At 33.7% G+C, this 17,096-nt stretch overlaps 1 protein-coding gene across 7 annotated transcripts in view; it reads right to left on the reverse strand.

Moving 5' to 3' along the window:
• Positions 1–17,096, reverse strand: part of SOX5 (SRY-box transcription factor 5) — a 1,029,303-nt gene that overhangs the window by 64,550 nt on the left and 947,657 nt on the right. For all 7 annotated transcript variants that reach the window (XM_031936285.1, XM_031936283.1, XM_031936282.1 and 4 more), the window contains one exon: positions 11,143–11,289. In XM_031936285.1, the coding sequence (XP_031792145.1) occupies positions 11,143–11,289 (147 nt within the window). The remainder of the gene's footprint in view (positions 1–11,142; positions 11,290–17,096) is intronic.

The raw sequence follows: 17,096 nt of genomic DNA on the forward strand, positions 1-17,096 counted from the left end.
TTACTCTGTTTCCTTTAAAAATAGTTTTTCTAAATTTCATATAGGTAGTCCACGTTTCTTATGTTCTCCAACTTTACAATACATAAGACAAAGAATATGTGTGCCTACAAATTCCTCTGATCATATTACACAGACTCTAAACAATTCACTTAATGTAAATTATACCACTGCATCTGCTGAAGACTTTTCCCCCCACATTTAATACCAATCAAGTCATACAATTTCTGGTCTTTGTTTTAAAAACCATAATTAAGAATGACTGGGTTCTTCAGCTGATTATTAGCAGTAATGAGAAACCACATGAATAATGATGGAGAACCTCATTTTCTTATAACATTTTGGACCTGCTCTGGAATAAAATAATCTCTATTGCTCCTTACATTAACTTTGTGCAATTAATGCCACTACCATGTTGTATGTACATTACTGAATGTGAAAACAGGTAAAACTAAAAAGAATCTCATTTTATGAAATACAATGCAATAAAACTGATGTATTAGATCTTTGCATATAAACTCATCAATTTCACTGATATAAATTGAATATTAAGTGCTTTAAGAAAGTACATGTTTAAATAAATGATATAATGATTTTTTTTTTACCAAGAAAATAACATTATTTAAAAAAATTTATAAAACCTTTACAGAAGTTTTTGGTGTTTTTCTTTGTTAAGCAGGTGGCATTACATGCTTATATGACAGGAGGTGTGACTTTTAAAAAGCATATACTAACTGGAAAGAGGTAGAGAAGAAGGAAGAGAAAAAAGAGAGAGAGAGAGAAGTGGGATTTAAAAATATATGAAAGCAACCATACTAATCAGAAATTTGGGTGTTTTTTCTTATGTGACTTGTTTACCTACTTAAAAGACATTATGTAAAACAAGAGCTCCAAAACTCTTATGAGCACTAGTATATAGCAATTATAGTTTTTTAAGGTGACTATTTTAAGATCAATACTCATGTAATTGTGTTAGTGCCAAAATATCATCTAAAAAGTTGACTTTGTAATCTGCTTCACATTGGTGGTGACAGGTACTATCAATGGTATGCGTTTTCCTATATTGTCAGTGAAAACTCACTGATGAAATGAATCTGGAAAAAACAAAACAAAACAAAATGAAACAGGAAATATTCTGGGTTGAATCTACACTTCTGGTCCATATTTACTGCCCTTCTTAAATTATATCTGATTGTCTCTATCTACATTTTTCTTCATATCCCTCACTTTATACACTCTGCTACATGAGCACACATATCTGTCTACACTGTTGACCACTATCCTCAGGTCCTAGGACTCCAACACCTCACAGGCAATTAACAAATATTTGTGGAATTATGTCTCTCCAACAACAACATCCAGGATATGTCATTAGGGCTCAAATTCCAGTACGTTTCTAAGGAAGCACTGTAGAAGCACTTAAAATATTAATTAATTAATTGGCACAGGAGAAAAAAGAATTCCTTTGCTATAAAGACATGATACCTGAGAGGAAGACAATGAGTACATAATAACAACAGCTTGATAAGTAGTGTGACAGATAGAAATATATCATTAATCTTTAAAAATGAATATATTTAGAATATAATTCAAAGTCCTGAACATGAAAAAATCCTATAGGATCTGATCTTTCTCATTTCCCAGCCTGACTCCTTATCATTCTCCTTCATGTTCACTGCACTTTAGCTACCCCAGCCTTTTCTCTGAACCTTGAATTCACCAGCCTCATCCACATATCAGAGTCTTTGCAATTACTTTCCCTCCTGTTTAGAACAACCTTTCCTTAGACCTTTACAGGTGTCCTCCTTTTCATGATTTCAGAGGGGGCTTCCTTTAAAGCTCTCTCCCAAGAAGATACCCTTTCTTGTCCCCAGCACACTATCTTTGACCATGTTTTATTTTTTTCATAGCACTTACCATGCACAAAATTATCTATGTGTTTAATTGCTCATAGCTTGCTTCTCCCCATTACAACTGTAAATTGTAAGAGAATTACTGTTTTGTTTACAGCTATAGTTCTACTGGCTTGAACTAAACTTGATACATGATAGAAATAATATTTGTTGAATCAGTGAATGGTAGATGTAAACATAGGGTACTACAGAACACTAAAAAGGGACCATTCTTTTAAGAATGAAAGCAGAGCTAGGAAATACAAATCAACTCTGTATGATATTGTTTGGGCTCCTGATTAAACCACACATGAAATCAGAAGAACTTAAAAAAAGAAATTGCGGACCAGGCACGGGCCAGCACTTTGGGAGGCCGAGGCTGGCGGATCACGAGGTCAGGAGATGGAGACCATCCTGGCTAACATGGTGAAACTCCGTCTCTACTAAAAATACAAAAAAGTTAGCCGGGCCTGGTGTCACCTGTAGTCCCAGCTACTCGGGAGGCTGAGGCAGGAGAATGGCGTGAACCTGGGAGGCAGAGCTTGCAGTAAGGCCGGATTGTGCCACTGCACTCCAGCCTGGGCGACAGAGTGACTCTGTCTCAAAAACAAAACAAAACAAAACAAAACAAAAAAAAAAAAATTGTGACCAAATGTACTTCCATTTTCTGTCACTTGCAACCGAAAGAGAACAACTAATGTAATTGTTATTCAGTGACACCAAAAGAAAAAGTCCTGGAAAGATGCTTTCAGTTCTCTTTAAATAAGAACATTGTGATATTAAGGCTTATTCTGAAATACTACCTGTTGGGTACAATGTACACTATTCCAGTTATGAGTCCACTAAAAGCCTAGGCCTCACCACTAAGCAATATATCCTTGTAACACAACTGTACTTGTACTCCTAAATCCATAAAAATAAAGAAAATAACAAAAAAGACTTATTCTGAATAAGACAATGCTATCTCATTAACTGGTGGACTCCTTGACATTGTGAGACTCTAGGCAGAAGCAAAGTGACCTTGAGACTGGGTTATTGTGTCTTGGACTGAATACCTTCTGGATTTCCTTCTGACTTAAGCTTCCATACCTCTATAAATAAAATATCTTATAAATTTTATCAAATAAATACAACTTTTGAGTACTTTGGGTTTTTAACTTGTCTTCAGTTTAGAATGTTTCATATCTATTTTCCAACCCTCACGTCTACCTGTTTAGTTTGTATATTGTTTTCTTTCTGCTCTCCATTTTGTAATGTTTAAAAATATTAATAGTATTCTTTATTTTCTCTAGTGGAAAATCTAGATAAAATCTATTGAATAATTTTGCTTATATACTATTTTCCATCAACCTAAATAAGACATCAGTAATTATTGTCATTTTACAAACAAATTTATACTTTGAGGCACCTCTGTAAGAGAGACCGCTAAAATTCTTCTTCTTTTATGAATAAGAGTGTGTAGGCAACATATATTTAATAAAGAGAAAGAACCAACTCTGACATTAAGAATAGCCCTCCTTAGTTTCACATATCAAGTCTCAAATCAAACAGTTCCAGTACAGGTGATGGCTAAAGTGACAAAAAGGAGTTGATTATCGACAGCTCCAAAGGAGGCAATGATAATAATTTAGCATAAAAAATAAAATATTTCAATTGTTTTAAAGTATGCTTTAGGAAGTCAAAATTATAAATGATTCTCCCCAAAAAGAGTAACTACAGAAATGTACTTTTGCTTTCTCAGTCTCTGACACAATAGTGACTTAGCATTTTCAGCTATGATATTCATTGAGGTTTTATTAGATACTCCTATATCCAGATATCCTTTGTTGTTCTGTTTTTATTTCCCTAAATGATTTAGGTTTTAACTACCTGCTGTTTTTGATTACAATGCTTCAAACACACAGATTTTTAGATGGTGAATCTACTTTGGGGTGCACCTATTTTAGAGTGCAAGTTTCCCTTAGAAAATGTGATTCTGTGGATATTTCTTAGTCTGCACATGCTCCACATCCTCTTCTTTGCCCATGGTTTGCATTATTAAAAAGCTTTGACATGGCTCATCATGCTGTGTGCATGAGACATGGTTCTGTCAAAACAAAATCAGTATACTGGGATACACAGCCCAGCCTGGGAAAATTCAAAGGACACTACCTAAATCATTCTGCGTATTTGTTTTTTTCGTTTAATGCTGAGATTACAACTAGCCTCTTTTATAATTTTTATTATTTTTATGGTAAAAATGTGATCAACCCTCAACTTTCTTCTGCGTCATAAGAATACATCGCCTAATGATCTGGACATTTAATACCAGAGAGCTCAGAAAAGCCTCTGTTTAAGTACCTAGTCATTTGAGATTTCCATCAACTGAATAAAGATGAAAAGGAGAGGAGGAGGCTCATCACAGGGGTTCTGTTGATAACATTTCATTTAACATATTTCCATGTAGCAACACAGAATCACAAAAAGAAAACTATTTCATTTAAAATGACAGGGCGACTATGTTACATCCACTGTAAATAAGTCCCACCCAGGAAGTGATGATAATGATAACGGGCTGCATTTGTAGTTTATGGGGTGATTCTTCTTAGATGAAATTCACCTCTTGAGTATATGACACATCCATATCACACATCTCAAAGGCTAACAAAATAGTTATTTCACAGATACTGAAATAAAGGAGAGAAAGGGGTTTTCAACAGCTATGTAACAAAGCATACAGAACAATTTATTAAGCAGATTCTGGCATTTAAGTGATATGCCAGATACTGTTAAGACTAGAAAATGGTCAATTTAAATGCGGTTATAATTAGCTGAGGCTAATACCCCTTTCTGTCCTGAACTTGTGAGAGAAATGGAATCTACAAAAGTACCAGGCCCACCAGTTTCAGGATGGATCAGTGATTTGATGCTGATATATAGAGATAAATGGCGGCTCCTCTTTTATCAATACTATTTCAGCACCGTGAATTACTTAGAAATACTACATTCACAGACCAGTTTTAGCCCTGTGCAGTAAGTCATGATTTGAGATTTTGACCTTAAGAGCTCTCAGAGTAAGTCAAATAGCAGTATTCTAAAACTTTTACATATTGGAAATAACACCCCTAGAAACTACCACTCAAAATTTCACATGGTCAGATGAAATGTGAAAACTATTAAATGAGGTTATAGTTACATAGAGAAGTGCTTTTTGAACTTTTCATCACGGAAATATTCCTGTGGAGGCCTTAGCACTTCCTAGTCCATTTCAAACTCATGAAGTCTCTTTGTTGTCTTGTGCTTTATCTTTTTATTTTATTTTATTTTATTTATTTTATTTTTTGAGACAGAGTCTCGCCCTCTCGCCCAGGCTGGAGTGCGGTGGCGCGATCGTGGCTCACTGCAAGCTCCGCCTCCCGGGTTCACGCCATTCTCCTGCCTCAGCCTCTCCAGTAGCTGGGACTACAGGCGCCCGCCACCTCGCCCAGCTAATTTTTTGGTATTTTGTCGTAGAGATGGGGTTTCACCATGTTAGCCAGGATGGTCTGGATCTCCTGACCTTGTGATCCACTCGCCTTGGCCTCCCAGAGTGCTGGGATTACAGGCACGAGCCACCGCGCCCGGCCACTCTTGTGCTTTATCTTCAACAGATGTTTTTTGTCACAATATTAAAAATAATGTTTTATACTTTGCGTTAGTGGTAGGTAGACTTGGTTGTGATTATGCTGTATGTGTGCTTTGTATTCTGCTTTTTCCCCACTTGGCATAAAACACTGTCTCCAACTACCAAAAATGGGTTCATTTCCCAAATCTCCTGTGAGAACTCATCCTCAATCAAGACGAATCTTGATTATCCTCTGATTTCTCATACTGCTAGCATATTGCTAAGTAATCTTGTGTATATGTGTACCACAAATGGTGACTCATAGTGTTAAACTACAAAATTCTACCCTGCAGATCAGTGTGTATTGATATAATGTTTACTTGATAGCTTGAAACTATGTGATTGGTACCATTTCAGCAAAAAAATAGGTTCCCTAATGGGAGTCATCGGCACTGCTGATATTACTACACAAACAGGTGGTACCACATCGGGCAAAATCTTTACTATGCCTTTGAAAGAGGATCAGATAACAATAAAGTTCCAGTTCTTGCTTCTGAATTTGAAGCAATATTATAAGGACAGTGCAGCTCAAAGAATCTGGTTGTGTCTGGTCAGCTGGTTAGGGCTATTTCTGGCTTGTTGGAGAAACATTTCTTTTCCTTGTCATACTCCCAGGTGCTACTGCTGAGCAAATGGGAACATCACTGTCCGAAGTATTCGAAAAGAACAAAAAAATTGATTAGGACAATCTGTGTGCTCTTGCCATTGATAGAAACACAACTGTGACTTGGGGTATGACTGGGGTCATGGTAAGGTTAAAAGAAAAGCACCCAGGAATTCTCTCTTGTCATCGGCTTTTTAAACTGACTGTTCTTGGCTGCTGCCGGCAATATGTACGTTTCCATCAAATACCAAGGGAGGTTTTATAGTATTTACAAGTTGCTCTTAGGATTTTCCCAAGAGGTCGCTACTTTTACAATGGCAGAACACTTACAATGTGAAGTCTGGATTTTAGCACACCAAGTCTTAACATTTGAAGACTTCTTGATAACACAGAACTATAAGCCTATTCATAACTAACAATTATTATGAGCTGTGTGTGAAACTGAGTCTAAATACTCTTCCTCCTAAAGTAACTGTTTTAAGTCTGATACTGATTCCATTAAATTTAAAAGAAATGATTTATTTTTAGAAAACAAATGTACCAAAAGATCAATTACTATAACAAAACAAAGGTCATCTAGTCTCTTAAAAGACTACATGAAAGTATGTGGAAATTCATTTAAATAAATATGTCGTGCAAAAATGAAAGTTGCTGAATACATTGCAGTTCCTTCTGTGGCAGAAAGTTAAACTACAAGCAAATAATTAAAACATTTGTTAAGGCTATAAGCAGATTCAAAACAACATTACTGTATACGTAATTCAAATGTCAGTACTGCTTAACAATAACTCAATTAAATAATTTTCTTTAATGTGAGAAGGTATAATTATTTTTATAATTTTCATTGAACAGGATCTCTTGTCATAAAATTTCAAGGTTTTATACTTTCACTCAGACTTATTTACCAACATTTAGCCATAAACTTAGCTGTTAGGATATACAAGAGCTAGAATAGAGCTAAACATATTCGCTTTTGTGGGTCAATGAAAAAAAACAGTCCTGGAGTAACATCCAAAAGGGAGCAAATTAAATAATTGCTAAAGAGACAAATGTACAAGTATTTAGAAATATTTTATTGTAACAGCTGAGAAATTTTTAAAATCTGTCAATGCTCTTAATTCTGTATCATCCAGTCTTTGGCAAGATAGACCATGGGGGGAAAAATATACATATACATATATATACGTATGTATATACATATAACTATATATATGTATATGTATGTATATATTTGGCTTGGGACTAATAAAACCAAGGCATTGAGAAAAGAAAAAGTAACTCATGACAATATGTCAGGCATTAATGCAAACAGTTCACAAACAGTAAGTTCAAGGACCTGTAACTCAACAAGCAACACTATGCATGTTCTTGAATGCAGATTTTGAATAGACCAGATTTCTTTTCGTGTTTTCAGATTTACAGAACACAATTCCAGTGTGCCATTTTCAGAGATTCACTGTGAGTCCTCAAAAGGTTTCTTTATCATTTAATATTATAAATAATTATGCTCCTGGGCGGCAGTTCAAAGCTCAGTACAGCACTCGTACAACACCACAGGCAGGTCAGGTGACCTTTCTCCAATTCTCCTCTCTCTGGTGCTGAGGACAGACAAAGTGATATGTCTGTCATACGCCATTACCATTAGAACAGAATCTTGTTCTTTTATTACAACTGAACTCCGCCAGATTTCTCAGCAGGAATGCTAAGTGAAATCAATGTCTTGGATTTCCAGGCTGAGCTTGGAGGTCACAGCCACTCTATCATTTCTCAGCATTATCCTTTCTCTCTCGCACACACACTCCCCAAGCCTCCAACTGGCATACAGCAGATTGAAAACAGCATGCATCAGAGGACTCATGCTGTACAATTTTACAGTCTTTTGGAGCCCCCTCCTTTCGATTCCCCCCTTCCATTTTTTGCAAATTGCAAATAAGTTTTGTTTGTGTCCTTCTCTAGAGTTCTGAGTCAAAGGCAAAGGCATACCCAGGAAGAAAGGCAGGCAATACAACTCAGAGAACATGGTAAATTTTTGATAGCTATCAATAAGATCATTATCCTCACATCATCACCTGGATGTGACTTGTGATTCCATTGTTCCAAAGAGCAAATATACTTTTAACTTAAACCATCAATTTGGTTTATGCCAGGTAGGTATGTAGACAACACAAAATCCTCTAATAAAATAACTCTATTTTATGGTAACACAGACATGAAAATTTGCCAATAAAACACACAGAAAATACCCCCAGGACATTAATAATTATTTGCTTAAAAACATAAATATGATAATAAATGATAGCTATTACACATGAATAAAATAGCTTTGTGAAGTCAAAATGTTTATTATGCTATGTATAAATGTCAATTCCAGGCTATAAGAAAGTAAATTCATGTATTGTAATGGGTCCTCTTTATTTACTATAGGTGGTATTTTTTTTGGCCATGTTCTTCATTAAAATGACAACAGTATTACTTATTGGTGTGGCTATTTTTAACCCACTACATTTTACTGCTGAGTTGAAACACAAACACACTGAAGAAATCTTTTCTGACAATAAGAGCAGTTGTGGACAGTATGCTAGAGGGCACTGAGCAAAGAAAGGGCATATTTTTATTCAATCGTTGTTACTTGAAAAGAGGCACTTTATTCTTAAACCTTTGTGTATTTTACAATAATTGTGGATGGAAAGAAGTACAACACCCACTGTTTTCTTAAACTTGATATGATAGAAAATTCATAAAGGCTTACTTTCAAAAAGTAATTGAATTTCAAAGAAGAACTATATTTTTAAATAATGTATAATCATGGCTATGGAAACACAATCTACTTTTTCACTTGTATTAAATAAACAGAGGTATATAAAACCACAGGATGTGGCAGATTTCTGACACTACTGAAAGAATGATTCTCTTTTGCACAAAGTCTATAAGGTTCTATGGATGTATAGAACTATATAGTTCATAAAGCAATTTCTTAATCTTAGCAAAGCAAACCTTCAGTTACTTTAGCATTTTCCATGGTTACCTAATAAAATATCATTGTAGCAACTGCTCAATAAACATTTGAATGGATAAATGAGTGAATGGACAAATCAGCAGATGCATAAATGGATGGGGCTGACTGACATCAAAAGCTTCATGATGTTTTGTATAAGTAATCTGGTGAGAAGCTATCAATGATAAAAAGTGATTGTAGGTGTAAGAAAAAAATCCATCAGCCATTTAAAAGTGAGCTACATATCCTAAAATCATAAAGTGAAATGTCCTGATGTAAAGCCTCATTATGAAACATGATGTGAAATAACATCAATAAATCAAGGGAAAAAACAGAGAATAATAACTCACAGATGCATCTGTGTATGACAATGACTATGCTGCTACAGCGATTTATTTTATCCGAAGTACATTTTTCTTTACAGGTGATACATGAAAACTGCTGGTCCACAGAAACACTAAAATTATCACTACTTTAAAATTAAATGTATTTAATAAATGTTAAAATTATTACCAAGTTTTAAAAACTTACGTGCTGTTGTGATTATAAAGAAAAGCAGACCAGGTCTTAGATATACATTAAGCACAGAAGATGCATGGTCCATTAAACAACTGAAATAGATCTTAAAAGTGGCATATGTATACTCCTACTGTCAATGTAGTATGTACAATCATTTTCATTAAATATTTCTACATATTGTTGAAAAAACATGGTCTAAGGTCCTTGTCCAGGTTAAGTCATATTCCCCAAAATATTTGTCTTTCAGTAATATGGAAAAGGACTGGGGAATTCTAGGAAGACGGAGGCTAGAGTGCCCTTTTCCAAATGATTGATTGATCCCTTCTCCTTACTGATTTACTCTCTGGAGTGTACAATAACTCTGAACGACATCCTGACAGAGCCACCAGGGTACTAGAGAAAGATTTTTTTAGGATTCTTGGATTTTTTTCTTTTAATACTTTCTAATCTTTTTCTCTGTGTATTTCAACGATTGTGACTATTCTTACCCTAGTTTGCTTTAGACATGTCAACATGGTATTCATGGGATGGAGATCAGAAGCAATTTTCTACATAATTCAGAAAAAAAAAAATTTATATATATATATATATATGTCAGCTTTCTATTCAACATTTTCTAATAGAATCAAATTTTCTGGGGTTGTTTCCCTGAGTAATCTCAAGGAATATTGCTTTATGATCACTCTTCTTATTTCTTGCATGGAAAGCTTAACATATTTATACAATATCATTTAAGCAAGATCTTAATACAAATACAATTTTAAAATCAATTTTTCTCTCCTTTTAGGCCAAGAAACATACATTATTTGACTTTTCCCTGATCCTTTTCCATGTGTTTTAATGTTTTCTTAGCTTAAAAACCAAAACTACTTCTAAATTGCCTTACTTCTAACACTACTATTATCTTCATTTCCTTACATCATAATCTCATTGGGTGGGTGATTTATCTAAAAGTATATCTACACTGCACCACATCATAACAGTCACTGATATTTTTAAAACACCTTCTGTAGGTCCTAATTCTACTCGCATTTGAAGGTCTATTTCAGTTGTCCCTTCTCTGGCAAACTCCTGCTGGGATCTCTCACTGAAGATCATCTCTGCCTCCCAATATAACTTCCAATGTACTTTATCTATAACTTTTTACAAAATTTATTTTGTATCATAGAGTATGGCTATTTGGCTATTTTTATAAATATCTACATAATCAGACTGTAAGCTCCTTGGGTACAAGATACCCACTTGATTATCTTTTTTATCACTCACATTTTCTGCTATAGTTATCAGTACATGCATATTGAATACATGAATAAATGAATGGTTGCATGTATGCAGATAAGTTTACATGCACACCTGTTGCCCTTACTTGATTCTTACCTCCTTGTACACCCAGAGTTTAACCTAGCTGCTGGCATATAATAGACATTTAATAAATACCATTGAATGAAAAATAAAACTAAGTGGCAAGACAGTGGCTTCTTCAAAAGGGTACCTTGCTTTTGGGTGGTGGGCTGTTTGTGCTCTTGTCTGTGTGAATGCTGGTAGGAGATACAGCAGCACCAAGGTTGCCTTGGGGTATGCCTGGCAGCTTCCCTCCTGGAGATACCTGCATTGCAGCTAGCTGGGCAGCATATAACTGCTACAGAAGAAAAAGAGAGAGGGGGGGAGAAAGAATACTATGAATCATAAAATAAACGTACCTTTCAGAGAGTACATATATTCAGATGTGGTATTTTTCCTATGGGCATTTTGTTTAGTGTACTGGAATATTTAAAGAAAGAAGCTGTCACCTCAGATTTCATTACTTTTTAGGGGAGAAATGGCAGATATCACATATAAGTGATCTCACCTTCAGTATGTCCAGGGACTCAAAGCAAATAAGAGCCATCCATATTTACTTTATTCCAATGTCTATGGAAGGCAAGTATAACATATTATCCAGTTAAGAGCTCTTTATATTCTACTTTGAATTTATACAGTGTGTTACAAAAGGATGCTTCATATACACAGTAATTTTCTACTATCCATATTGGTTCAAGCCCTGTATGCCTCTTTGATTTCTTGAAATGGGCACCTGAAACAATTTTTCTGAGGGTTAGGTGGGTAGAAGTAAAGAAAAGTCACTGAAAGGCAATGGAAAAAAAGCACTTAAAGAATATTATCTGGTCAGCCTATCTATGTTGATAAAAATTAACTGGATGCTTGCCAGAAGTTTAGTTTACTTCATGATATATAAACCCAGACAAATCTCAAATTATCTTGAGGATTAAGGTTTTAAAGAATACTGCCTAAAACACATATTCTTCCACTAAGCCATTACCTATTCTTATCAAATAAGCAATAGAAATTGTCCAAGTAATTAATAAAAGAAAAATTTTACTTTGATAATGATAGCCATATGATACATTATCCTAAAACAAGGAAGTTGCTTTAAATTCAAATGCTACATCAAATATTCAGATTATTACTCTTTTCATCTTCTTTTTGCACTTTGTTAAAATTTTAAATAACTACATAAGAAAATAATTATTAAATAAATATATCATTTAAATTACTAAATAGTTAATATTAAATAAATTTTACACACACACACACATATCCCAGTTTCTTATTTCTCATTCGTCTTGAGATTCCATGGATGGCATTTACAATGCAAGCTAAAATTTCTACAATGAAGCAAGAAAAAAAGCTCTCAAGGAGAAGTACTGTGAAATAGTTATCTGGATTATCTTAATTTTTTTTCTGAAAGAGAAATTCCAAAAGACAAAATTGCTCACAATAAGCCACAGATCCTGATTAGCAGTGTCTCTCTCTAAATAAAATAATGAAAACTGAAGACAGCACACATTTATGTGAAAATACACATACATAATTCTCCAGACACTATAACCTAAATAAAAATACATTAACATTATCGATAACAATTATGGCTTATTTTTATGCAAAGTAATGTAAAACATATTCCAGAGAAAAACTGAAAACCAGAAAAATATTTTTATATTAATAATTGTCTCGTAAGGGTTTTATGTGTTGGAATAATTACATCTTTTCTTAACCCAGCCAACTGGAAAGAATAAAAATGATTGTCTTCAATTACATAAACATTAAAAGGATAATTCACTTCAAAAATGAAGACTTTAGAGTTTACCATTTAAAGAAAAACTACCAGAATTGATCCATTTCTCCCACCTGTGTTAAAAATCTATGGCATTATACCCTGCAATTTAAGAAGCACTTCTTTCTGGCATCATTCTAAACTACTTATAAAGTCTTTAAGAAAACAACCAGTTATCCTAGGATATCACTTTACAGATTAAAACTCTGCCCAGTAGAATGCATGTACTAATATTGAATTTTAAAAAATATGTTTTTTCACAAATTAACTAGCTAACTATATTATAGTTTATGCATTTCATATTGGATTGTATATTGTATTCTTGTCTTTAAAAATGATTTCACTGGGTATTATTACTAGAGGATAAAAATTCCTATTACAGATTTTGTTATACACTAAAAATGAGATTATTGTATAATTACTAATGACATGGAACATTACAATATCTGTGGGTAAAGAAAATGTGAACAAAACAGTTATTCAAAATTTAATTTTGATTCTTCATATTATTGACAAAATTATTGGTTATTTGTGTTATTTAGATATTTAAATAGCTTAACCAAGTAGTCATTAAATGTGATTCAATATTTAAATATTAGGCACCAGAGACAGTCATAATTTCCAAAGAAATATAAGAACTAATATTAAACATACAAGATTAAAAACTCTAAAATAGTTTATTGAGTTAAAGGATTTAAAGGATGGGGATGACATATATTTGGAAATAAAAGTTATTCATATTCTTTCCTCATTGAAATAAATGTACTTTTACCCTTTTAAACATGGAATTAAGGTGTATCTGAGTAAAACTGTCCTAAAAGAATTGCTTTTGAGTTGAAAGGGAAGAAACATTTGTAAAAGAGATAGACCCAGTTAAATAGGCTAATATTTCTATAATAACAGTATGATATCATTTGCCTTGCTGGTATTTCTACAGAATACAGAGACTTAATGTAATTTATGATGAGAGATAAGCCTGCTATTCAGTTCGAGGGTGGCTAACATTAGGGTGCTCTTCTCTACCCCAAATTGCCCATAATCCCTTTCTCATATTTGGCTTCTGTGCAAGAGGACAAATTTTAGAATTACTCTTACCCAACTGTGATCAGGTTTCTACTATTCCCACATCATTGCATTTTCCACCAAGCATATCAAATTTTCCTGGTTTGCCAAGGTATTGAAATAAGGCCAGGAAATACCTATTTCAACACATTTTGTGTCACAGATATATTTTCTTAAAAGTTACATTATAATACAAAAGCAGAAATGAACCCCGTCCTAGAGAATTTAACATACTTTGAGTCTGCACAGATAAGATCAGGAATTTTAATAGTCTTGTGTTCTACCCTAGCCATTCACAAATTAATAGGAAATTTCAGTAAAATTAAAGAAGCTGACAATAATTCTTCTATCTGGCTATATATATAAGAGTGGATAACTTTTTTAAATGCTGCTGTGACTTATTTTAATTCAAAGTTTTAAAAATTTATGCTCTTTTTTCTATCCACTAAAATATGTGTAGTATTGATTTTAAAACAAAGAAGCCAAGAAATGATGAACAGTTTCCTTCTTTTACTAAATGTTCTTGAAGCAAAATCCAGCCTAATAACAGGTGTTTACCCTGAGTGAAGTCAACAGTCACAGAACCCTTGGTTGACTTTGTAGAGGGGAAAGGGGCATGAAATCTAGTGACTACTAGAAGGTCACCCGAAGTAAAAAGCATCTGGAGAACTATAAAATCCACTTATGTTTCAATGTGTGTCTTAAAGAGAAAATCTGGTTAACATCTTTCTTTACATAATGACAAATAAAACCCAAAGTTAAACATAAGGTATATTATGATTTGAATGTATTTTTACGATAGTGAAGTTGTCTAAAACATCAGAAACAAACAGCTAACACTAAACATAAAAGGCTGAGCTGAGCCAGGTTTGGTGGCTCACACCTGTAATCTCAGCACTTTGTGAGGCAGAGACAGAAGGACTTCTTGAGCCCAGGAGTTTGAGATCAGCCTGGGCAACACAGTGAGACCTCACCCCCTCCCCCCCCAAAAAAAATAGCAGAGGAGACAGAAATTGTACAAACATAGTATCTGCCTTAAGTCAAGACTGATAAACAGAAAACAATGAGACTATAAGTGTACTGTAACTGTATGTCACTGTTGAAGGTGTTAGAGAGAAGAAATGCATCAGTGCATTCAGGTATGTTTTCATAGAAGAGATGGAGTTAAGGTGGACTTAGAAAAATGAGATAATATTCTAGGAAGGGAGTACAATTAAATGAAAGGCATGAGAGCAGGAATGAGCTAGTTGCTGCAAAGGAAATATAGAGGTTGGTGTGGAACAGTGAGTGGTAGAAAGGACAGTGCATAGCCATGTTAGAGGAAAATAACATTAGTTTTGTAGGCTACATTCATCTTATGAAAGCTTTTGAAACATAAGCAAAAGAGTTTTCATTGAAAATGTAGTAAGAGAAAGCCACTGACTGTTTGAGAGCAATAGATATAATGTTTTTAGCTGGAATATTGATAATACAGAAATATCAGCTATGAGGTTATCAACATTTAACAGTGATAATTCTGATCATAAGAACTTGAGTTGCAGTAACAGTTGTGAAATGAAGATGGAAAAAATAATTTCAAGTTCATAGCACACTGGGCACATAAAAATTGCCAATTAACTGGGGAAAAGAAAAGAGAAACAGAGGAACAGGATGGTAATACAATTTATACACAATCTTCATAAGTATATAAGTATTCTCACCAATCATCTATTCTCATTTGTGTATATTCATCATATTATCCTTTTAAGAAAAACAAAACACATATACTATATTTTTCTTTTATTTCTTTCTTTCCTTCTTGACAAAGGAAGAATTAATTCACACAGAAAGGATTTCCCTGAATGACTAGATTCATTCAATCATGAACTTCCCCTAAAGTGTGGCTCATTAAAACACTTTTAAAAAATTATGAAAAGTGTGATGTTCTCCACCACCAACAACATAAGCTTGAATTGTATCTAACTTACTCAAGTCTAATCAGCTTTTCTTGTAGTTTATTTTTATGTGCACCAAAGCGCTACTGGGCAGTGGGCTGGCAGTTCATTAACAGGCATTCTTTCTGCTCATCTCTAATGGCCCACTCTGGGGCCAGAAAAGGTCTGGTAGGATAACAGATATTTTAACTTGTACTAATTAATTGTTGCTATTTTGGGGGAAAAAATAGTATAATTGTATTTGGACAACATAGCTTTTATGCTATGGTTAGAATCAATAGTGTTAAATCAATCATGCTTTTATATGAAGATACCCATAAAAATACCTTAAACAAGTACTTTTCAGTGTGAGGAGTAGAGAAATTCTACAAACAGTTTATTTAAATTCTAAGCTAGTCTATTTTATTAATTCCTAGAGGTGATAAATTCTTGCCACTTTTCTGTAATAGCTTACTTTCCTGAAATTGCTAAAAACACAACTTCTCTCAATGACTACTAGTCCACTGAACTGCCATCTGGAGTATTTGGATTCAGTGCATTAGGCACTGACAAAAATATCTATCAAGATTTGTTGCCCCAAATCATTTACTGACCAGTAAACCCCTTGAAGGCAGAGATTATGTCCCTGCTAATCAATGCTTTATCAGAAAATTTTAAAAACGAGGAACAGTAAAATTGAACAAAAGCAGAAATTGACTATGTAAAATATTAATATAGATCTTTTGTACATATTTAATGTATTTCATAATGATAGTGACTATACAGGGAACAAATTTTTAAAATCCAAAAGGAATTTGGAATGCTTGTACAATCCAAATAATTAGAAAGAAAGGCTCATTAATAATACAGATAAAATTCACATTCATTCACTCATTTCATTTGCTTGAGAAAAAAATGAATTTAAATCTTATCAGCATAAGAACAAAATAGATTCTTAATACCCTCATTGTAGTCATAATCATAACAGTAACTGAATTTCTATTTGCAAAATAAATACCAAAAATGGGTGGAGATTATTTGAAAAAAGTTAAAAGTATCTTTTCAAAAGACAAGAGAACCAAGAGTTGAAGCATATGGATATTCCGAAATATTTTGGAAAAGACAGATGACAAATGCCTTCTTTTTGATAAATAAATATACATGATTTACTTGCTGAATCTTAAATATTTGCTATTTAGAAAGTAAAAGATATTTAGTAGTAGTTATGGTTGCTGGTAGGTATAAGCTCTTTCTTTGGGATCTTTGTAGTTTGCTCAAAGTTTAATTTTCTATTTTTAAAAATTATTACTTGACCAGTATCTCCTCAGTCCCCCTTACCTTCTACCCTGGTAATCA

This window comes from Piliocolobus tephrosceles, chromosome 10 (genome assembly GCF_002776525.5).
Source record: "Piliocolobus tephrosceles isolate RC106 chromosome 10, ASM277652v3, whole genome shotgun sequence".
Lineage (NCBI taxonomy): Eukaryota > Metazoa > Chordata > Mammalia > Primates > Cercopithecidae > Piliocolobus > Piliocolobus tephrosceles.